Source organism: Zerene cesonia, chromosome 18, assembly GCF_012273895.1.
Source record: "Zerene cesonia ecotype Mississippi chromosome 18, Zerene_cesonia_1.1, whole genome shotgun sequence".
Taxonomy (NCBI): domain Eukaryota; kingdom Metazoa; phylum Arthropoda; class Insecta; order Lepidoptera; family Pieridae; genus Zerene; species Zerene cesonia.
In genome coordinates, this window is record NC_052119.1 from 4,453,334 (window position 1) to 4,478,523 (window position 25,190).

The 25,190-nt window shown below is 32.5% G+C and overlaps 2 protein-coding genes across 6 annotated transcripts; one reads left to right on the forward strand and one right to left on the reverse strand.

Moving 5' to 3' along the window:
• Positions 1–27: 27 nt before the first annotated feature.
• Positions 28–20,884, reverse strand: LOC119833721 (cytosolic purine 5'-nucleotidase). Of its 5 annotated transcripts, none has more exons than XM_038357870.1 (14): positions 20,699–20,884; positions 19,872–20,071; positions 12,955–13,028; positions 12,719–12,836; positions 11,905–12,000; positions 11,523–11,669; positions 11,036–11,312; positions 8,465–8,639; positions 5,925–6,147; positions 4,675–4,822; positions 3,397–3,551; positions 2,656–2,755; positions 1,678–1,806; positions 28–1,123 (listed from the first exon to the last, which is right to left on the reverse strand). In XM_038357870.1, the coding sequence occupies exons 2-13, from the start codon at positions 20,039–20,041 to the stop codon at positions 1,699–1,701; spliced, it is 1,791 nt and encodes a 596-aa protein (XP_038213798.1). In that variant the 5' UTR covers positions 20,042–20,071; positions 20,699–20,884; the 3' UTR covers positions 28–1,123; positions 1,678–1,698. The 5 variants fall into 5 exon arrangements, with proteins under 5 accessions (XP_038213798.1, XP_038213800.1, XP_038213799.1 ...); XM_038357872.1 differs by lacking the exons at positions 19,872–20,071; positions 20,699–20,884 and adding exons at positions 15,304–15,507; positions 16,433–16,596; XM_038357871.1 differs by lacking the exons at positions 19,872–20,071; positions 20,699–20,884 and adding exons at positions 15,304–15,557; positions 16,433–16,596.
• Positions 20,885–21,375: 491 nt separating this feature from the next.
• LOC119833952 (BRCA1-A complex subunit Abraxas 1-like) lies at positions 21,376–24,997 on the forward strand. The gene is made up of 3 exons (XM_038358199.1): positions 21,376–21,614; positions 21,703–22,689; positions 24,471–24,997. Exons 1-3 carry the CDS (start codon positions 21,531–21,533, stop codon positions 24,588–24,590), a joined length of 1,191 nt encoding a protein of 396 aa, XP_038214127.1. The 5' UTR covers positions 21,376–21,530; the 3' UTR covers positions 24,591–24,997.
• Positions 24,998–25,190: the final 193 nt, after the last annotated feature.

Below are 25,190 nucleotides of genomic sequence, written 5' to 3' on the forward strand. Positions count from 1 at the left end.
ATCATGTTGAAATAAAACACGCAATAATATTGTTCATTGTATTTATTTAATATTGTATCCTCTACGTTAACGAATAACGAAAATTTTCATTTCAAAAATTCACTAGTTAATCACATATCTGTTGTAACCAATATAGGCGTAATAGAGAATACTTGTGTACACCCCTACATACACAAAACATACAAATACATGTGCAGCTCAGTCAAATTTATACATAACGTGTACAAATATCTATCTACCGCCTTTACAAAACATACTATCATTAACACATTTAAAATGAAGGTTATATGTGCGTTTCAAAGATGCAAAGTTTTTTTAATGCTTTTAACATTGTCAATATATATTATTGTAAGATTAGGAGAAGATTATTATTATCAGAATTGACATGTTCCAACTTACACTAACGAATAAAAAAGACTAATTTACAAACTCACATAAAACAATGAAATATATTTATTTATTTACATTTCTCGTATCAATCTGCAACACAATATAAAATATATTAAAATTGGCAACGAAAATACAATTATAAATTACAATACATCCATTTCTCGCACTTGACAAGCACGCGTATTATGGAATAACAAAAAAGGATCACTAAGCATGATAACATAGATAAAAGCATATTGTATAAAATGCCACGAGTTAATAACTAATACAAAAATTAAAACTAAGTAACACAAACTCACTGAAATGTTGTACCATTCAATATTAACAGTAACATTATGTTATATAATAATCAGAATAACATATTCAATGATATAATTTGAATTAATTAACGTTGGTACGAATACATCCTATGCAATGAACCTCCAATGAACGCAATTTAATCACTGACAGTAATTATGGATTTATACCGTGTCCTTTAAAATTTCTCTACACCATAGCGTCAATTAGAAAAATAATACAAAGTGAAAAATAAAAGATTCTTTGAAATTAGATGTGCTAAATATTTTAACTTAATATTCGTCAATGTGTTAAGGTACTCAAATAATAATTATAACAGAAATAGTTTTATATATAATATAACATTTACTTCAGTTCATTGAAGGTTCAAATTATATTTCCTCAAGAGTTCAGGTCTTCCAGCATTATTCATTTTAGTCTCAGCGCAATTTGTAGCCTGTAAAATAAAAAAAATGTATAAATTAATTAAGTAATAGGATCAAACCGAGAAGTATAAACTATGTTTGGTGTAATCATTATCGGTATATTGGTAATCATTATCGGTTTAAGCGGACAATCATTTAAATTTAATGGTCTTCGCATTTTAAGGGTTATTTTAAAATTAATTTCTGTATAACTTTTAGTTATTTATATACCCAGCAATGGTCACTTTAATTGGTCGTCATTTTTCTACGTTATCGCGTCATTTTTCTACGTTATCGCGTCACAATATTAGTTACCATACTCCTCCGAAACGGCTGGACAGATTTTCATTAAATTTTGTATGCATATCGTACCCCCTAAATGATAAGAGTCAGCTAGTATAATAATAATAGGTTTGGATTCGACTCCCTCGCCCCTTAAACATCTCCCATAATTAACAAACGTCCCCTTACCGGCATTATAGGGTAATTTCACTAAAAAAAAGCTAAATTTATGCTTATTGAATCTTTTTACCGAGAACACTCTAAAGCTATTTTTTAACCTATCATATACTAGCAAATCACTCACCGTCACATGACCACCCCGTGCCTACTTGTGTCCCTTGGCCACGTCGTCATCATCCGAGCAGTCCTCGTCGTGCGTGTGCGTGAGCCGCCGCGGGGTCTCCGGCCGCACGTGCGGGACTGACGCCGAATTCTGAAATATATTGTGTATATTATATGTCGGCGTGCAACCGCACTTCAAACAACATAGGCACGCATCTTCTAAAACAAAATCTGATTCATTGATTGCAATTAGGTTCAAAATAATGTTTAGGAATGTTTGTTCTCAAATTAAAAGCACAGATTATTATTCTTTAATATTTGTCGGTAACTTAAAAAAAAACCACCTAACTGATTTACTTTTTGTAATCATCTTAAATTTCTTAAAGCGTTTTGTTTATAAATTTTAGTTTAAGTTGCGAGAATTGATGCTTTATTCAAACAAATAATACATCCAGTTTTGCTATAAAAAGCCGTGCGCGCGCCGGATAATTAATCACAAGTATTTTTCTTTCTGCTACATCACTCAGTATCGGCGATAGCAATGCTCAAGGAAGTCGGGACGACAGCAATGCTGGCGACACTCTTCTTAAAAACAACCACGTGCACCTTCATCCGTTATATATATTCTTAGATTGATTTTAAATGCGCAAGTATATCTGTTTGTTTTTCTTTTAGTGATATATATTAATATATAGCGTAAAAGCTCAATCCCGCGAACATTTCTGATAAAAGGTTGCCTTCTAGAATGCATTTTTGTAATCATAAGTGATAGGACCTCATGAACTCTACATTATATATTTAATAATGGTTTTATTGCGAACTAGACACAGGACATATTGTTTTTAAAAATTGTTTTGAAATATATATTTATATTAATAGATGGCAATTACAAAAATAGAAATGTTTCAGAATATCATAAAAATTTGTGGGGAATGGTGATACATTCTATAGGGAATAAAACATAAAATCTATTATTATAAATATAAAAAATGACACCCACCTTAGTATCGTTGACCTCCTGGGAAGTTGAGACATCTTCGGAAGACACTTCAGCGATGTATGTTGTACTGAATGCTCTCTGTGCACTTGTTTGCCGGGATCTATTTAACATATTAACACAGATTAGTAAAATGAAATTTCTTTTATTAGCAGTTTTTTTTATTTAAATATAATATTAGAGCGGTAATAAAAACAACATTAGTATTAAAATGTAGAAGATACACAAGATCTTCGTTCTGGTATTTCTTTGTATTTACAAGAGAACATTTAATTTTATCTTTCACTTAATTGCCTGCTGTTACAAAAATTTTATCAATAGAGCTGTTCAAAATATACATATTTGGGATAAGTGTTTGTTAATAAGTATATAGCGCTTAATGTACGGTACAAATATGTCTGTCTGCGTACTTGCGTTTTTTTTTTGTGTGTGCACTTGTCGCGGATACGCGGAAAGAGGAGAGCGTGCAGGAGATAAATTGATTTTTCTATTTATCTGCGCATGTGTATCATCACCACTGCTCAGTACGATGAAGAAAAACGTCGTAAGGAAAACGGCATGTCCGAGAATTAAAATATCGACGACATGTGACATCTGCCAACCCGCACTTGGCCAGCGTGGTGGTTTATGGCCTACACCCTGATAGGAGGCCTGTGTCCCAACAGCGGGAACATATATGGACTGATGATGATGTATGTAGGTAGGTGTGTAGGTGTGCGTGCGTGTGTGTCTGCGTGTGCGCACCTGTCGATGGTGGGCGTGTCGACGGTGAAGCGCTGCTCGTGCGCGACGGTGGACTCGTGCGGCATGAGCATGGCGGGCGCGCGGAACATGTAGCAGAACGGGTAGTACATCAGGTTGAGGAACGATGCCGCGTACAGGTCCGCGTACCTTACCACCTGCGTGTTGCAAATTGCGATTCAACGTATACATTATAATTTATTATGGTGATTTTTTTTTTGTTTTATACTAGAGCGCCAGGTTGGATATATTGTTTAGATAAGGATATTGTTTCCGGGTACGGTATTGTTTGTCTATACAACAACCAGACCAGTTTTTCGAATATTTTATAAATGGGCTGTATTTTAAAAAGGCTATTAGTAATCTATTTTACAGACCCCAAAATAACGTTAAGTAACATTTTTTTTCTTTTTATTGTAAAATGTCTTCATAAATGTTGGTAGACATTAAATGCACCTTTAAACCAAATTGTGTAAACAATTTGAAGCGACGCACACCGCTATATATTGTGTACTTTACAAACTAACTGTAATATTGATAAAATTTTCAGTTTCAAACTCTCGAAGTTTAATATAGTTACTAATGAGTTAACCGAAAGTACCTTTACTATAATTTTCTTTATCATTAACCTATAGCAAGAAAGAATAAACAATAAATGTTTCGTGAATACCACATCAAGATCTATCATATCCTACTAATATTATAAATGCGAAAGTTTGTAAGGATGTGTATGTGGTTGTTGCTCTTTCACGCAAAAACTACTGAACCGATTGCAATGAAATTGATATGTAAACAGCTGGACAACTGGAATAACATATAGGCAACTTTTTATCCCGATTTTCCCACGGGATACGGACTTACGCGGGTGGAACCGCGGGGCGCAGCTAGTATCTGCTATAAAATCCACTATCACGTCAATGCTAGCCCGTATACAACTAAACTTATCTGGCTCATCTAAATTGCATCGATCGCATATAAAATGCATTTGCTGTGACATACGAAATGATACATCTTTTGCTGATTCAAATTACAGACGGTTTATTACAATTACCAATGAAAATAACGGCTAAATGGCTTATGTAGCCATATCTTAACAAAGACAACCAATCAATATGCAAGTAATGGTCGATGAATGCACATTCAAATGACGAGATATGACACTATAACGTCATAGTACTTAATATGATCTAAACTGGACTACGTCACTCGAACATGACGTAGGAGTCAAATCAGTGTAACTTTAATAATTACTCGAATGACAAATAAAAGCCAAGTTTATACCTGTGAAGAGAAGAAAGTCTGTCTAGATCCAGATCGAAATAGCGACCCTAGCATGCCGTACGCGAGGTCCATTTTGTGCGTGACGTCACGGATGGCGGCGCGTAACTTCGATATGTCCGGCTTCTCTTTTGTACTCGAGTCTAAATCTCTGGAAATTACATAATTCTCATATGAATAAGAATGTCAAAATTAATAGATGTAGATTTTTCGTAGTATAAGATGGAAAAAACAATTGTGTTAATACAAGTAAATCGTAGCTAATCTTGAATCTCTGAATCGCTCAAAACTTGAAGAACATTACAAATTACGAATCTATAATCGGAAGTACTGAAACTAAATAAAAGAAACCAACAGGAGAAAAAAAATTACAAATTCGTCGTCACACCTAACTGTAAATAATACATTAAATAAATGCGGGTGTGATCGATTACTACGCGGATCCTCTATAGTATCCATCCACAATTTCCTTTTAAATAAAATTGCATGTGTATGATCAAATTTTATTGACTAAAAGTTTATTCATCTGTGTTTCCTATATTGAATACAGAAGCCTATTCTTCTTTCAATCCACTCAAACTAATCGAGTCAATTTTCCCTATAAGATAAGATGAAACAAACAAAGAAATTATCTTCCTGTCTAACGTAATTATTCTAATTAAATTGCCTAATACTGTTTATTTTAGCAATAAGGCCGCCTATTAAATAACCTCATGTTTTTGTTTAGATATAATATTTGTAATGTTACCTTGGCTTTTAAAAGTCTTATTTAAACATGTCCTTTCTCATAAGGCCGGATATTGCTTTTTAGCAATGAGACCATATTATTGTCTCATATTTTGATGTAAATATAATATTAAGGTTACAAAATGATTGACCTTAGGTTATAAATAAGTGGATACCGATTGTACTTACATAATAAACGAAAAAGATTGTGGGAATAGAAGGACAGATGGTTGGATAATCTTTCACGCGAAATACGTAACAGGTTTTGATTAAACTGAGGAGTTATGCCAAGTAGTATACTTTTAAAGATCAAGATAATAAATTTGATATTTGGTAACTCTAAATATTACGTGATTTGTACATTAGAGGATATTTCATTATAAGAGTCATATAGATAAAGTATGAAAATCAATAAAGATATTTACTACAAGAACACTCAGACATATAACAAATACATATATATTTTACACTACATGCCCAGCTATAACTACCCCAAAACGCCCTAGCATAGATTAAATTCTACTCACTTGTACATATCTCCGAGCTGTATATCCAAGTTCTGCAGCTGCGCGAACAGCTGGCACTTGTCGGTCCATACGTGCAACTCCTGGACCAACTCCGGCACTATGAGGAACGTGCGCCAACCCCCGATCTTCTTCGACTTGAGGATATCGCCGAATATGTGGTCGCCGATGTATAGCACGTCTTTGCCTTTCGCGCTTATAAGCTCGGTGAATACGTCACATGAACCTATTGTGGACGGAGAATTTGTATTCATAATTGCTGAGTTTTACTAACAATGTGGGAGTTGAGCACGCTTCGACGCGAATTGGGCCAGCTCGCACCGGGGAAGTACCACACCCCCACAGAAAACCGGCGTGAAATAGAATGCGTACTACTTGGGTAGTGTTAAAATAAGAAATGCTGCGTTTTTAAATTAGTAAGTATAGTATAATATAAACAATGCTTGTACATACACAGTTACAATTTATTATATTCATACGTCAAGCGAAATCTTTATACCCCTTTTACGATATTTACGCGTACGAAGGAGCTTTGATACATTTATACTTTACGATACTTACGATAGTTTAGTCCGGAAAATAAAAGAACGTACTATATGTAAATACTATTATATTCGGTATTACTATACTACCTTGATCCTACAAATCACACTAATATTATAAATGTGAAAGTTTGTTTGTTTGGATGTTTGTCCGTCAATCACGCTAAAACTACTGTATGGATTTTGATGAATTTTGGTATACAGACAGGCAAGTCGGCCCACGACTTGGGTGATAAGATGCTTTTTATCCCGATTAAATGCTCCCTTGGGATAAAACAGGAATCTTGATATCCAAGCGGAGCCGGGACGAGTGTCTAGCACATATTAAAAATGCGAATGTTTGTAAGTGCGGATGGATATTCGTTCCTCTCAATGGATTTTAATGAATATTTACAAGGATATAAGCTTAAAGATCAGAATAAGACATGAGTTAAATAAATACTTGCTAATGCCCGTGGGTTCGTTTACGGGTGAAACCGCGCGGCGCAGCTAGTTATAAGATTGCGAGCGTAAAAAAACATAGCCAATAATACATTCGTGAAACACTGTATAATCACCGACAAGACATGATGTGTTTGTACTTATAACATGTAATTTAATTGTAGATAAGTTTTCTGATAAAGAACCTCTTATAAAAACAATATCAGTTTAACATTGTAAATAAATGAATTTTTTTGGTAATCATAAATAGCATTTTCTCATTTATCATTCTCTTTCTCATTTAATTTTGATGATATATTTACCAATTATTTTAATAAATTAGACAATAACAACGTAAAAACTCTTAGTTCGCTGTTTCAAGAATATTTTTTCTGGGCTAAATAGCCCAGAGAACCACAAACTCTTTCCGAGCAGAGAAAATTCTCTGCTCGGAAAGAGTTTGTGGAAACAGGCACTAGTCGTCAAACAAAAACGTATTTTGTTTTACAAAATAGCGTTTTCTCACAATAAATTATTTCATCATAGTGTATATTATAGAAAAATTTATATGAAGGATTTCATCACGAACTCATTTTCCATAGTGACAGCGGTTTTCTTTATAATCTGACAATTATAATCAAATAGATAAGTGTTATCAATTTTCATACGTCACCCAATCTACTATGATTATATTGTGACAGTGAATATTCAATAACTATAGATGCTATCAAATCTAAACGGGCGATTATAGTTGTACAATTATATAAATCAGTATAATACGGTATCAAAGCAATTACATTTATACAATACGTTATTGACCTTATTAAAAGCGACGCCTGTTGAGCCATAGCCTTAAAGGAGAAACAAGTATCTACAATCTTGTCAATCGTTAATTGAGCACGTTTATTTTAATTCAATTTAGATCTTTATAGGGAGACTCGCAACGCTGTTTAAGGAAACTTGGATAAAAATTAAACGCATATATATGTGAACAAAGGCTCAAAAATCGCTTGTATTTGGCTTAAGGCCAATAACTTGCCCCGGTTTGCGTGTTAATGACACACAATCATACACATAAACAACTGTGAACTCATGGAAACGATGACTATAATAATGCGCGCCTTAGAATAATTACCTGAATGGAATATATCTATTTATTTATTGGGTGTAATTTAATATTTGCTCTTGTCAAGATTTTTAATGAACGTTCGTTACAAGTATTAAAAAAAAGATTCATACGGCATATTATGATTTTTTTATGAAAAAAATTACACAATTTATCTATTGTGTAATAGGAAAATCATCATGAATCAGCAACTTTAAAACGAATAATATGTATATTATATGCACTATACTTTAAAGAAAACTATTATCAATAATTCTAAGAATACTACGAGTATCAAATCCGTAAATATTTTGTCTCTAAATATATTAGTACCTAAACAAAAAATTGTGTCAAAGGCAAAATGATTGTATAATACATATTTTCCACAAGCCCATATGCCTAAAAAATTACCAAATTACCAATTTCCCCACCCACACCCAGAGCATCATAGCACAAAAACGATCAAATAACCATACCTCCAGAGTAGACGAGTCCTTCGTGCAACGGCCCCACATGGTGGCCCATCTTCAGAGCGCCCGTGCGTGTGTCCACTTGCCTCAGCGTGGTACCTTCGCCGAAGAACAGTGGCTTCTTAGCATCCACTACGATCCAGTCGAAGTATGTCTTCCAGTTTCTGTGTGGCTCACCGGGCTATAGAGAATTTTAATAATTAGGTCACTGGTCAATAACTAAGAAATGTAAAAGAACTGAAAAAAACTATTTTCAGCAACGCCTTAGTCCGGTAGACGAATATATTCAATCCTGTTTGTTTTAAGAGGAACTTTATTAGCATTAATTTATTTTAACTCACTGATCTGGAACGTGTGAAAGAAGTAGAATGTCTGGATCAATTTCAGCCAAACCAATTATAAGTACCCTATGCCATACCATACTTCTATGCTTAATATTATAAGGCTGAAGAGTTTGGTTGTTTGTTTTGTTTGACCGCGCTAATCTCAAAAGCTACTAGACTAATGTCAAAAATTCTTTCACCGTTGGATTATTACGCGATCCCTGAGGGCTATATGTTATGTACTACGGGCGAAGGCAAGGCGGACCGCTATTCTATATATATTGTTCTATCACAATTATTTGTGTTCTATAATAATATTTTTTTTTCTTCAAATTGACAATACTAGATCAAATTTGGGATGGGACGACACGGGAGGCACTACCTTTCAAGTAAGAAAATATTCGAAATCGGATCACCCCCTAAACCTTTACGAGGTAACAAACACATAAAAATACAGTCGAATAAAGAACCTCCTCCTTTTTTGATGTCGGTTAAAAATAATTAATAAATAGTCCTGTATTTGTGATTTATTTTTTGCTAGTGTGTACTTCCCATCAACCCGTTTTTGCTAAGATTTGTTAAATAATACAAATGTAGTACATCGTGATTTAATACTGCATAAGCACCCCAAGTTCTTAACTATAATGAAAGTAGATATTTTTGAATTAAATGAAAAATATAATTGATCTACGTTGGTGTTTTGTGAAAAATATGAATATATTTTGAATAGACCATAAAATTAATAAATTTTTATGTGACATCTGGATTTTTTTACGTTCAAACAAAGCCGCCTACTATTCCAAAACATAATACATATTTCATATAATGACAAACATAGTCGTCTTTAAGCAACAATCTGTTTCTAGTTAATAATATAAATGAAGTGAAATACAATGCAAAAATAATTTTAGGCTATTTTAATATCATAATATAATTTACGGGGATTTTGTTTTAAAAAATATGTTATAAGCGCGTGTTAAATTGGATATATACATTTAAATTAAATGTTATATAAATAGATATAACTTCTCATAACGTCCATGTTAGAATTAAAGTTTTATAATTGAAATTAAAAAAAAATTAAATATAATTTATGATTGTTTATGCATAACATTAATGTCAAAATTTAATTATAGAAAGTTGAAGGTTTCATCGTTTTGTTTGTTTGAACGTGCTAATCGTAAGAACTACTGGTCCTTTTTTTAAGTACACGTAGCTTAAACAGTAAGTAAGTAGCTAATTATATAATGACACCAACGTACAAAAAAAGATCCAGTGTAAACTATAAAACAATACATTCGTCCCCACAACATCCAGCAGCACGGGCATGCACAAAACAAAAACATCGGAATGCCAAGGCCAATCGCACACATTATAAATCAAGTATTATTCTTTGACAAACGTGTCTTCGGTTGAAAAATATTATTGATATTTTTCCTTGACCACGCTGTTCGTTCGCAAACCGCAGAGCACTCGTCTGCGTATTCGATTGCATAGTTAATTATTATGTTACATAACACGAAAACAATTCATTTACCCTTATATTGCGCATTACAATCAGCCGTTATTCAGTATCACATCTCATTTGAGCTTTATAAATATATATGTAGAATTCAGTCTTTATCAATACGGGCGATAACGCCCCTATGTGGGCTCTGGAGGTCTAAATGGGGTAATAGGTACAGACACAATTGGGGAGCGTTGTTATGGGTACCAATAATTGCTTATAAATTTAGTAATCAAATAAATTGATTCTGAATAACAAACAGGCGTAAAATAGTAAAAAAGTACATGTATATTTTAACAGTTGGCAATCACATTTTTATTAGAATTTGACTAAGGAAAATTAATTATTAATGTGGGGGGTCTAAAACTTTGCGTCAAAACACAGTCAACGTTACAAGTGAATATCATAATATTCACTTGTAACTTTAAATTAAAAAAATAGCCTATAGAGTTAAATTTAAATTGAAAAAAATAACCTCTGGCAGAAATCTACACTAATATTATAATCAGGAAACATTTGTGTGTTTGTATGTATGTTTGTGTTGTTTTCATACAAAAACTACTGGACCGGTTTAATAAATTCATTCACTGATAGAAATCTGCATTTTTACTTAGTGACATTTCTACATGACTATGTCATCTTGCTATAATATTTAGTTTGTCCATTTGAAACAAAAATACAAATTAGGATATCAACATAAAAGAATATAATATAAATAAACATATATAACAATAGTCTCAAACTCACCTTAGCGCCATGCGGGAAATCAAACAGATAGTTCATAATCTTGTCTGTGAAATTGTAATCGCTGTTCGTCAGTATGAACAACTTGGAGCCGCTGTCTCGTATCCTGGACAAGAAAGTCGGTAACCTTTCATCTTTCTTCAGGTACAAGTCTAGGTTTTCTATGGTTTTCTTCTTGAGGTCCCCGTGGATGTGCACGTAGTCCACCGCATTCCTTACATCTTGGAATATGGACTTGAACGACATGGCCAGATCTCCGCATCTTACCCCGGTTTTTTCTCTAAAGGCATCAATTAATTCATAATTAAATATTGTATAAAATGGGTTATAGAGTTAAAAAATATAAAAAAACACTATTAATTAATTACTTCCTTGAAGCCGGAAGCTTGATAGAATTTTTAAGTACAAGAAATTATAAGAAAACAGTTGAAACAAATGAGCCACTTTTTCAATTTACATTTTAGATGAACGGCTGATCAGTTATGCTCACCTTGTATATTGCGGAGAGTTCGTGAAGAAATCTATCAAACACGCTATCAAATAAGTCTCAGGCAAATTGAACAATGTGTTGAGTACGTACACTCTAGATTCGTCCAATGTTAAGAATTTGTTAGGATATAATTCATATACTTGAGAACTGGAACAAATAAATGGCATTATAAATATCGTAAATATATTATGCATAATCATAAGAATATTAAAAAATTACGTTCATAAATTCATTGGTTTACCTCTATAATAAAAATATATTTACTGATGAATGTGTTAAAATTCATCGTATCGCATTAGCAATTTAGTATTCCAAGCTTAAATGCGAATTAAGAAACAACAATGCAAAGTATGATAATTAATCAAAGAAACATGTAACTTACTGTTTAAGAAATTCAAAACCGTGCACGCACACAAGAATGTTACCGTACGCGTCCACTTTCAACAAGTTACCGTACAACGTGTCGAACCATAGACCTCTGAAAAAGATACCATTTGTTTTATTGTGATATTTTCATGCACACGATCAAAGATAAAAGGTTATTAATTACATGATGATTTAAGTGATATGACTGGTACGCGCTTTAGCTTTTGTTTATAAAATTTAATGTAGTTCATATATATTTATTTATTATTTCATTAAATATTTGATACAGTATTTCAAATTATATTAATTTTATCGGACAGATGAGAATGTTTTATCTTTTACAGTGGTTTATACTACAACAAATTTACTATCATTTAAAAGCATATATATGCATGAAACAGAATAGACACATCAAACTATTAAATAATGTTATTGTCATTAATTGTGATAATAACGTTTCAAAGGAATTGTAACAACAATAGTAATACAATTTAACGAACACAAGGGTGACAATCATTTCCATAAGGCGACACAATATTCAAATTAATTATTTAATTTAATTGCTTATTATTGCTCCCTTAAAAATATAACCTACCTATATAGCCCTGGTTTAGAATAGATAAACATAAAATTTTGTGTATTAAATACTTCTCCCGACACATAAATACTTGTAGTACGAACATAGATGACATCATAACCTATTTCTAGCCCATCAGTCATCGATAAGTATTTATACTGTTTCATCTTCAACATAATAATATTAGGCCGGAAAATCGGCGTTAAAATATTTATCAATTCCTCTCCCATTCCCCCTTAGTTTACAAACTTACCTCACTGGAAACGATGGATCGTATTCGAATTCCAGAATTTCTTGCGGATACCCTTTGTTCACTAATCTCTCTTTGGTCAAGTTGAATCCTAACGTTTCATACTGTGGCGATTTATACTCTGCAATAAATGCCGACCTTGAATTAAATTTGAACGAACAATGCACACCATTTCACGGTGCTAATGACTCAACGCGTACTTATTTGTTGATAAAAAGGAGCGCAATAAGCTTACTCACCTGCCAGAGTGTAATCCATGTCGAAGCCGTAGAATTTGACATTTTCTAAATGCAGCGATCTGTTCACAAAGATCCTGTAACAATTTGATACGACGTTAGTATTCTAAGCGAGGTGAGACTAATGATTACCATATTCATATAGGACGGAAAAGTAGGACACAATGACAAAGTGTCGTGTGTTTCAAACTCAGCGTACTAAATAATATTTCTGCCTACTTTATATCTATTGCAGTTAGAGTTAACTTTGTTTGGAAAACTATAATTTTCAAAATCGATTTCTCTTCTCTAAGTGTACGTATTAAGACTATATAATTAAATTCAAGCGAATTGTAGATAATAATACTAGAGTAACATTATTAAGCAAAGTCAGCTTTCTATTTAACGCAGCTAATTAAAATTCAAAAAATAAATTAGATTATTACATGAGATAATTAGTAAAAAAAAACATAGATACGCCAACAACAATCTATGTGCAAAATAAAAAACCGAATGATAATTAATTCGTCATGACCTAATGCACCACTCCAATATATGGGACAATCATAAAATAACCTTAATACAAATCAAATACTATGGCAAACTATTTCACAATCATCAATTATTCGCTATTTTAATACGAACTTTAGATATGGTATCATTCACACAAGTGTGCAAAATAAATATTGCAATATAACATACAAGACAACACAAAGACGGTCTTTGTTCTTTAGATTCTATAAAGAATTTTAAATCGATCATTCAATATCAACTTAAATATGTACGATGCCAGCAAACGCGGAAGACATTTAATGACAGTCACCCCAGCCCAGTTTATGCATATATGCATCATACCATACGTGCATTTATGAAACCAAAATCAATAAACTCTATCAATAGGTTAGAAAGAACTGTTGTGTTGAGCTAGATTTAGACGGAATTAAAGTCTGTAACAACTAACAACTGACGATCAGCTAGCCAATTAAAAATATCACGCGATTACAGCCATTTCAGAGTCGGAACACTCTTATCGTAAAATTGACTATACTGGAACAGTGCGGGAAGTTAACGACTTAACAAGCGAAGACACGTAACGAGCAAAGATATTCATCAACGAATGAAAACTTAGATTGACTTAAAAGCCTTAAATTTATAAAAGAAGTTCTAATAAATGAATAGTAAATATAAAGTTGTGTCTTGGATTCGCGTAACACAGGTGCGAGTTTGTCATTTTTGACATTAGAATGAGCCTTATCCATTAGTAAAAAATTACACGTTTTGAAAGAATTTCGAGAAATCAGGAGTAAAGTATAATGGAACAACAACAACTAAAATGTCCTATAAACACATGTATGTATAACAAGCGGTTCGCCCCGGCTTCGCCCGTGGTACATATATAGCCTTCCTCAATAAATGGGCTATCTAACACTCAAATAATTTTTCAAATCGGACCAGTAGTTCCTGAGATGAGACCGTTCAAACAAACATACAAACTCTCCAGCTTTATTATATTAGTATAGCATATGTATACTACAGAAGAAAGATTACAAATGTTAATATATCGCAGCAAATATTTCGTGATAAAGATTAATCGTAATAATGTTTAGTTGGTTTGAATAAATTTCATCTATTTCGGGAATTGTACATCACCGTATAAAGGTCTACGATCTCGATTTATTTTAGAAGTCAATAAACATTTCCAATGTCAAAATGTTGTTGCTGTATAAGTCAGGTGTGAATACTGATTTAAATATTGGCGCCGTTAAGTGCGATGGATCGATTTATAATAATGGCAGATTGTGACACTACCGACAGCAAAACACAAATTTGTGCCATTATATCCCGAAATCTGCCAAGTCGCTTGAGAATGAATGCCAATGTTATCCCTGCAATATAATTCTTCCAGAGCGTGTTCTCCAGCCGTCTCGAAATAATCATTGCGGCAGTGTCAAAACTTCAGTGAAATATTATAGCATTCGTTGTTACTTCCTATTTATAATGCTGGTATAATATTTGCTACAGATTCTTATAAATTTTTTTATCATACATACATAAACAAAATAGCCGGATGCAGTCGTCGAAAGCATGGTAAATATATATTGTTAGTATCTTTGCATGGTGGTATTTGCTCTCAAGTATATCAGTCATAATCATAATACCGAGAAATCATCATTTGAGATAATTGTAAGCATCCGCTTGGACTACTTTGCAATGAGAACAATCCTTTCTTTAATCCTCGTAATTGGTCTATGTAACTAAAGATCAATATGGAAAAATATTTTTTGTTTGCAAATCCGGGCTAAATATTATATTAGTATTTTTCCAACTTTAACTTTTGAATGACAATGTTAAAATAGATCTCAATACACTTACTCATTTGGAGCTGCCGTATATCGGTCTCCCTTTCCGTAAGAGGAACCATTGGCCGGAGAATATTCAGACGTTCCATTCGCCATTAGCTCTTGATACCTCATGGCATTACAGTTCAACGATTATATATTTAACACACTCCCGCTTTCGCTTTCAACTTGTATTCCAATGTTAGTAAACACAACTTAATTTTTTTATCTAGTAACACTAGTACGGACTCGTTTGTAATACCAAATGTAGAGATGGTGTTGCGATTACTATTAACCAAATACAGGAAGCATTTGAGTAGATATCCTTGACAGTAACAAGGTTAAAAGACCTTAAACGGTACTCCGAATCATGCCAAGATTGCGTGCACGGACGGGATTTTCGTTTATAATGCATACGAGTATGTACTCGAACTTCTGGCATTTTTTCTCAAAAGATGACTGTTAACGTAAACAAGACAGCATATTTATGGCCGAATTAACTTTATAATGACAAATTTCTGGGTCAATAAACGGTCAGAGTGAGGGTTAATTCTAAAGTATTGATAAAACAGGTTTGTATATAATATTGTGTTGGGAAACGATTGAAATTTCATTAGGGAGAGGATGCAGGACGCCTGGGGGAGCGCGTCCAGGAGACGACAATCGATATAGTTTTACCAGACGCTCATTCTAATTGCATTCCTATCGTTACGTTTTGTTTATGTTTATAAATGTAAGATTCAGGTCAACGGTTACAAAACTACAAATTACCATACAAATGTACCTAAATTAAAAGCTATTCATGAAATGAGTTTATTAATAATTTATAAGATTATATTTGTTATTGTGTGGGAGGCTTTGCGCCTTTCTATCTTAAATAATTGTCGGTGTAACAATCTGGTACTGCCTGTACATAGCTTGCATCATAATTTTGTTGACCATGGAGCTATTAATATTAAGCTTCCTAAGTGATAGTGATTATAAAGTGAAGGTACGAATTATATTATAATCACTTTTCATGAACTGTGTCTATCAAAGATATTCGGTACCCAAACACATAAAAAAACTATGTTAGGAACAAATTTCACACATCACAAACGTTTATATTAGTATATAAACATATGTATAAGTAATAAATATGTATAACGTGTAATTCGCAACACCTTTGTCTACGATTCGTCACGGTGGCACTGACTTGAACTGGCGGTGATTAAATGTGCTTATAACAAAAAAACATCTACCGAACATACGATTATGAATACGAAAACGCGCGTAACTACCAATTAAAGACAATGCGACGTTATCAAGCGGCAAAGCATTCGCGTGTACTGACGCCATTCACGTCGGCGTCAACGTTAGTCCATACTCCATCCACTACTTCCCCCGCGACCGCGCCAACTCCAAACAGCTGATTCACAGCCTAACACCTAACTCTTGCTCGAAAGTTGACTCTAAACTGTGTCAATGAATATTGATAGGCTTTTAAAGAAACAAAAACATTGTACGGTTTAAGTCATTCTGAGAAAGGAGCCAGACCAGACCCGAAAATTATGACACGACATGGCGTAACTTACTTACAATTATATAATTTAATACAACAGAAATGTATAACGAGAGAAATAAAAAATATTATCGTTCTAAGAAGAATAAAAATTAAAATACATACAATTATAATATTTAAAACAAAAGTACATTTGTGTAAAATGCATCATCATGATAATAAAGTGGAAAAATATGCTATCATTGAGAACAGCAATTGCCCCATTGTAGATTTTACAATAGGAAAAATATGTAATAATAAATCGTTAACGTCTAATCAAACATTCCGGGCGTGTGAATGGAAACATTGATAAAAATCTTCCACGTCATATGATAACACTTAACATACATATAAAATACATAATAATATAATCAATGTCAACTTACCAAAGAAACTTTTAAGCAGTGAGTTTATAAAATTAGTTAGAGAAGAACGAACAAAGTATAATATTTTGCTTCTATTACAAGTGCGCATTAAACTTCTCTGATGCCGTGGACACTCATGACAATCACACAGGTCATAGAAGTAATGATCGACTTCTTAAAAACAAATAACTCTATTCTCCAACTTAAAATCCAAACATAGCTAGTTAAATGAATTTGAGTTCAAGAATAAATGAATCAGAATAACAATCACCGCGTATCTCAAGGCTAAACTAACAAGTCTGTAATTTGGGAAAAAAATTGTTTGTTAACTAATTTATGCAAACTGATATAGGTATGTCGTAGACAATATGTCATATATAGTCTGATAGCAGTTTTGATATGCTTGCCAATTAACTTATCATTCTATGAGAAGTCGAAATGTTCATCTTTAAATAAATACATTTCCAGATTTACTTTGGATGCGGGGCAATGGTAAAGTAATCGTGTTAAAATCTAAAAAGTCGTAAAATTGACCACTGGAAAATTTTGTTTTCTACTTATAAATTAACAGCGAATTATTAACTACCTAGGTACGTACTTATGAATATTTTCAAACTTAAACCGTTTTAACAGGTATGACCAATCGTTTAATTTTTTTTTAAATACATTACGCTTTCTTATCTAAAACTATTTGTTTATTTCGTTCATAAATTTTAAACGCTACTAAATTGATCCGGTCGAAGTTACCATACTATTTAATATAATATGCATATTTCATTATAAACGCAGTAAAACGCTGTCGACGAGATCTTTCTGATACCGGCAAATGAATTCGTAATATAAATTAGATAATAATAATTAATAGAACAAACTATTTGCGAACATCTTGCTGCTACTGAAGGTAGAAGTTGCGTCACAAATAATGTTTACTTTATATACGCACCTGTGCTCCAAGCGCCTCTTATCAAGCCACGTATTATGCACCATATTAATAGTCTCTGCGTAACTGTCTAACTCTAGCTCGCTCTTAGATAGAGGTTTGTCAATTCCAGCAATAGACTTATCGGGTATCTCTAAAGTTTCGTTTCCTGCTAGAAAAGTCACGACCGGTCTCGGTTTCGAAGACGAATTTGCGCGTGCGCGGATTTGTTGTGGACTAACTGATGGCGAAAGTGGATACGCAACTTCAAATGCGTCAGGCATTTTATTTTTATTTTTTTCTTTATAAATAACGTTCTACAATTGGCGTGCAACGATGTCAGACAAATACTGACATTAAAGTAAATGTAGACGCAAATAAGATCGTCACTAATTGACCCCACATTGTGATAACACTTTTGTTGGGTCAAGATAAATATAAAATAAAATGATGTAAATTCACATATTGTATCATCAGTATCTAAGTGCTAATAATATATGTAAATACTTTCCATGTTGTATGTCAGTGAAAGTATTATAAGAAATTATTAAAATTTATCTTATATCTATGTTTGTTGACCAATGTGCATTTTGTTTGGTTATAAAATTTACAACAGTGAAATATAGTCAAATGTTATATGACAACTAGCTAACCAGGCATACACTTCCGTCTGACTCTTATCATTTAGGGGACATAAAAAATAGATGTTGGCTGATTCTCAGACCCACATGATATCCTTTCTACTAATATTATAAATGCGAAAGTTTGTAAGCATGTGTGTGTGTTTGTTACTCTTTCACGCAAAAACTATGTAGACAGCTAGTCAACTGGAGTAACATATAGGCAACTTTTTATCCCGATATTCCTACAGGATACGGACTTACGCGGGGGAAACCGCGGGGCGCAGCTAGTGTACACATAATTTTTTTCGAAATGTATAACTCTTGAAGTCTTTACTCAAAAGAGCAAAATTTATGTAGACAAATCGGTTGGGGAGTTGGAATGTGATATTTGTATACAAAATGCAAATCTCTACTACCTGGGATTACATTGCCTCGAAATTTAACAACCATAGCCTTTTAAGTGATCTATAATAAAGATTAAAAATTGTTACTAAATAACACATACTAACAATATAAAGCTCAAGATTTTGCTCATTAGAACACACTTATTTCAGGGATAACTAAGCCAATTTAAAATAGTCTTTTCCCAGTGAATAGGTACAAGATCTCTGAGTGCTATGGGCTATGTATGTACCATAGGCGAAATAAGGATGGACCACTAGTGTTATAGATCCGTAAATTTGATTAAAGGGCCATGGCTTTATATTAGAAGGGAAGAACCTCTTTTTTTATTCCTATCAGAGTTCCTTAAATGTTACATGTGTTCCTTTTTAACAGATTATATCAATAGAAACACATAAAAGCAATCAAAATATTGAATTGAATTACATGTATTTCACTTAGCAACATAATGATTATAGTACCAGATAAAACATATTTTATGAGGTACAAGATAAGTGCTGTTAAATTTTAATTTTAATCTAAATTATACTTAGATTGTTACAGCTAGCAGTATTATGACTGGATTTATTATAACTCTTCACATTAAAATTGTATTTTTTTTTTATGAATTTCCCTTAAGGATAATTAATAACTAATAAATCATAAGTTTGTTTTTTATCCAAACTTTTCAAATTCATTGGCCTAATTGAATCATGTATAGTAGTTAGTTACAAATACACAAAATAACAATCACATTAAAGTTAAGAACTATACCTATGTTCAGCCCTTCTGTAATATTTCTTAGACAAAAGCAGACTCTCCTGGTGCTGAAGACATTCTTTCTGCTTGCACATATCAAGTCCAGCCATTTTTGAAGGCTTTAAGATCTTTGGATACCTTTGGTTTTGCAGCAATTTTATTAGTAGGTACAGTGGTTTCCTCATACACAAATGTCAGTGGTACCTGTGTGGAACCTGCAATTTCATATTATTTTAATAATGACACAAGTTAAACAGAATTCTTCAGTAGATGGTAAACTATAACACATAAAATAATTTTGTTTTATCAACATGTTTACTACCCTGACACTTATGAAAATAAATTAAAGTATAATATTTTCCATGATAGAATTTAAAATGAACTCTATACTGTCTCTACAATAATGAGGAGTGAAGCTCGTTTTCATATGTCCCACCCATTTTTTTTTTCATGTGAAATCTGGACTGAATTTCAAATATTTATGCTAATCTCATTTTTTATATTTCATCAATGTAGAGGTAGTAAAAAAATATTTTTTGGCATTAGTCAATGTGGATAAAAACAGTGTTTATTATGTTTATCAATAAAAGTGAACATTAAACCTGCGGTGAGTGATTAACGGACTCGAATATGTGAGGTATTGCGCCACTACAAAATATAAATAGTTTTAGAGAAGTATGATGCTTACTTAAAGCTATAAATAGATACGCACATAATTTTACTTTTTCTTACAAGCATTATTAATAAAAAATTAAAGCAAAGCAATTATATGTACAAATAATTAATTCCCTTAATGATAATTACATCCCTAATTGTGGTTTAAAATTAATTTTAGCTCTTACCGTTTCTAAAAGTAGATGCGTATTATTTACGAATTCTAAGAATACTAATATTAATACACTACGCTCAAAGCTACGGCATGAGTGAACTTTCTTATCACTCCTCTTTTGCTATACAGTTTATTGCATTTTCGCGATAAGAAAGGAAAACACCGCATAAATTAAAACTCAACAGTCACGAACAAAATCAAAATTAGTGTCAATAATTGTCATTTGTCAGTTGTCACTGTCATTTACAGCACCAGATCAAATCAATAATGAAAAAAAGAATGCTACAAACGTTTAAATTAATTTGTGGAGTTATTAATTTAAACTCAATGAAGATTAGAATAAATTACTGACTTAATGTGCGTGTGCGCAGCAAGTGCGCGCACCCCAACAGCTAATAAGTTGATTTTTTTAAACATAGCAGATAATCAAAATGCAAAAAGGCTGCATTGAAATAAGCGACATTAAAATATTAGTCTAATAATAATAGCTAACATTATAATGTCATTTATGTCAATAGGAAAAATTATTTAGTGTATTTGCCATATGCGTCAATCCACTGTAAACTTTTTCAATAAAAACTTGTGTAATATATGTGATCTGTTAAATCTTGTAAAGTACGTTACTTACTCTGTGATCACGTCACATTATGATTTGTGACACAGCTATGAATTTAAGAGCCAATGACTTATGACATACTAAAATTGACGTTTGCTTTCTGTCTATTTGTGAATTATTAATAGTTAATTAAGAGTAGAAATGTAATCAATTACTAAGTTTTAAATGAATCTTTATACTCATTTACGTGTTTTAGAGGATCTAAACATAGTACAAAACTAACACCTAAATGGCTTACACAGAAAAGGTGTCGCTAAATGGCACCGCACTTTCCTTCCTACTCTACGAATGCCTAAATTCCTCCAACAGTCAGGTATATGTGCTCATTGTTATAAATAATATATTAACTTATAATGTCATTTGTTATTTTTAATAAATTTTGCAACACTTTGTACTTCCAGGAAGGATTCTTAATTGGAGATGTAACTTCGGAGATTAAAAATCATATATCGGACTCACACAATGACAGTGCTCGCTTGGATACACAAATTGCTATACGGACAGTGTTGCCGTTACCATCTGTTTCACTATTTTATTTACCTTCTGGTAGTATAAAAGAAGATGTGTTATCTGACCTACTATCAAACGTAGCATCCGAGGTTGTTGGTTGGTACAAATACCGCAAATGCAGCAGCATTAAACCAACTTTTCGGGACAAGTTAATATCTAAAGGATTGCAAAAATATTTTGAAAAAATCCACAGCAAAAAAACATTTGTTACATGTAACTTATCATCTAAGGTTTCAATCGCAGGTTCAACTCACACATTGATATATAGATTCGGGAAAATCAATTGCTTTGACATGTATGAATACATTGAAGATGTGACGGCCAATTTAGGAGAAAAAGTAACTGGGTATAAAAAGGCCAATAGATTGACACCGCACTGTATATTCAACAAGATAGTGAAGGAAAGTAATGTTCATAACAACAACACAAATGATGCCATACTTATGATCCAACAGGCTGTAGACGTAAGGCTTGTGAAGGAAGCGCAAATAGCAGCTAAAAATGAATCAACAATCAGAGAATTGGAGGCTGAAATCAAACAAATGAATTCCATTCTTGCTGAAAAACAGGCTTCTGATTTAGATACCTCTTACAATAAGATGTTGGAGGAAAAATATGTAAATAAGGAAGTTGAGATGGTAGATGCCTGCATAGAGGCTTTGAAAACACCACCCACAATTGACCTGCTCAGCATGCCAAATGTAGTTATAAATAGCAATAGTGACATTTTAACCGATAGTGAAAATTCAGTGCAACTTATTGAAAACAATGTGAAAGACAGATCACCTAGCCCAGTATTGCCCTCCAGTTCTTCCAAACCTCCAACACTTAATTATGCAGCTGTGCTTAAGAAGAAATCGGAAACAAATACTAGTAAAGTGAGTATTTTTCTTTTACTCAATATTCCATATAAATGCTGACAAAGCACGTATAAACTGTAACACCAACACAACTCCTTTTCCCATCCTGTCCTTTCTCAGGTCACAAACTAATTTTTTACCAAATGTCATCTAGATTAATTCAGTAATTAAGGCATGGAGAAGATATAAAGAGCAAGAGTTACTTTTGCATTAACATAATTTTAATTAGGATTTATAAATACAGCAAGGATTGGTCTTAATTATTTTATTAACTAACTTTCCACCAGTGGCTTCTTTCATGTGAACTTATTAAGGTTTTTACTTTTACCTTTTCTACGTTTTTATGTCAATATCGCTTCAGTTTTAGTAAAGATACCTCAATTTTTCAGTTTTTCATATATATATTTATAATGCTCCAGTAATGTATTGTATGGATAGCCCCCCTAAAATGTGAGGAAATTATTTATATCTTAAGTAGGAGAGTTTATCTTTTAAGCAGCTTTTTCTATCCTTTTAGGATAAGTCAAAGGAAAAAAGGTTTTGTGTAATTTTTTTTTTTGAGCACACTAAGAGATATAATTTATACCGTACCTCGTCCTACTAACATGAAATCCCTTCTCTCACTAACTAGTACCCCATTTGTTTATGTTATCTCTAAATTTGTTATACTTTGTACATTATTACTGTTTGTCCATAACAAATTAACTTAGTGTTGGTAATTTGGTTAGTGTTGGTAGTAATGGTAATTTCTATATACATATTGTGTGTTTCATTTTTGTGTTGTAGATATCTGCGCTTGACGGATACTTTTGAGCCTCTTATAAAACTCAGATGTAAAACTATCCACAACGTGACATTGGCAAAATTGTGGCAACACAGCACTGCCATTCATAAAATAAAATTGAATTGAATTGAGATAGTATTTATACTTTACTAGCTTTTGGTCTCGGTTGATTATCTCGGTTTCATTTCCCTATTTCAACTCCTTCTACCCTTTTTTTCACGATAAAAATAATCCTGTGTCCTTTCCCAAGTTCAGTTCTACCTTCATACCAAATTACATCAAAATTGGTTGAGTGGTTTAGGTGTGAAAGTATAACAGACAGACAGCCAGAGCTACTTTTGCATTTATAATATAAGTAAGGATAGCGGAATTACCTGAAATGTATATCTTATACCTTTAAACGAGCAATTCTTGTATATATATATATATATATATAATTGGAATCTCGGAATCGGCTCCAACGATTTTCATGAAATCTAGTATATGGGGGGTTTCGGGGGCGATAAATCGATCTAGCTAGGAATTTTTTTTTAGAAAATGTCATATTCGTGTTTTATCGACTTAAACTTACTTGCGTTTGAGTAGACCCAATTTATTATGATTCTTCCTGACATCTATTGGCGAATAATAATACTATAAATGCGAAAGTTTGTGAGGATGGATGCATATGTATGCGTGCGTCTGTTACTCTTTCACGCAAAAACTACTGAACCGATTGCAATGAAATTTGCTTCGTAGATAGCTGGACAACTGAAATAACACATAGGCACTTTTTATACCGATATTCCTACGGGATACGGACTTACGCGGTTTCGACCGCGGGTCACAGCTAGTGAATTATAAAAAAAGAGTTAAATGATATTTAGTCCATCCTTTTTGATTAGTTTTATTCTTTTCATATATCTCAAGTGGATTAAACCTCTTACTTTATTTATCACTCACTTGCTAACAACAGAAGTCCATACCATAGAAAACATTAATTCTTACAATATAATCTTGACTATTATCTTTACAGAAATCAAGTAATTTTACAGAGGACCTTATAAGCTTTGATGTTGAAGATAGACCTGTGCAAAAACCCATAATCATCAATGATAATGCTACATGTTTTGGTGAAAGTTCACCTGAATACTAAGTGCCTTATAAATGTTAATGTTATAAGTTACCAATTTCTGACTTAGTTGTATTATTGTAAGCATACATTACAATATAATGTAACTTAATATTATCTACATTATATCAGTGTTAAATTTGTGTTACTTGTAACTATTATCTAATAGCAGACATATCTAATGTAACATAGTTTTAAATAAGAACTTAATCTTGTCATCTCATATAAAATACTTTAAAATGATAAAAAATGGTATATTATCTCTAGATAATCGTTTACCTTCAGGGAACATTACATTGTATATAAGTATCATTATTGTTAATAACAAGAACATAGAATAATCATTATTCTCATTATATTTTGTGTAAATTAACATTCATCTTGTTTAGTAATAATGTTATTTTTGTAATAAAGTATAAGTTCAAAATTGATTTAAATATTTGGATTCATTTATCACCCTTTATTTCAGACCAAAAAAGCATCCTTTTTTAGAATGTCTAAAAAGATGAACTAAGAAAAAACAAAACCTAAAACATATTATAAGGATTGCTTGGACGAAACATGTAATTGAAGTAATTAGCACTTCTCAATTGAAAAACCTATTTCACAGTTCAAAAAATAAAC

What these genes read in the sequence shown, in the direction of transcription:
- LOC119833721 (XM_038357870.1), bottom strand. Translation starts at nt 20,041, where the DNA reads ATGAGGAAACCACTGTACCTACTAATAAAATTGCTGCAAAACCAAAGG. An exon ending in TACAGAAGGGCTGAACATAG is followed by an intron (nt 13,029 to 19,871) that starts GTATAGTTCTTA and finishes AAATTGTTACAG; the next exon opens with GATCTTTGTGAACAGATCGC. An exon ending in AGACTTTCTTCTCTTCACAG is followed by an intron (nt 3,552 to 4,674) that starts GTATAAACTTGG and finishes TGCAACACGCAG; the next exon opens with GTGGTAAGGTACGCGGACCT.
- LOC119833952 (XM_038358199.1), top strand. Translation starts at nt 21,531, where the DNA reads ATGGCTTACACAGAAAAGGTGTCGCTAAATGGCACCGCACTTTCCTTC. An exon ending in TAAATTCCTCCAACAGTCAG is followed by an intron (nt 21,615 to 21,702) that starts GTATATGTGCTC and finishes TTGTACTTCCAG; the next exon opens with GAAGGATTCTTAATTGGAGA. An exon ending in CGGAAACAAATACTAGTAAA is followed by an intron (nt 22,690 to 24,470) that starts GTGAGTATTTTT and finishes TTATCTTTACAG; the next exon opens with AAATCAAGTAATTTTACAGA.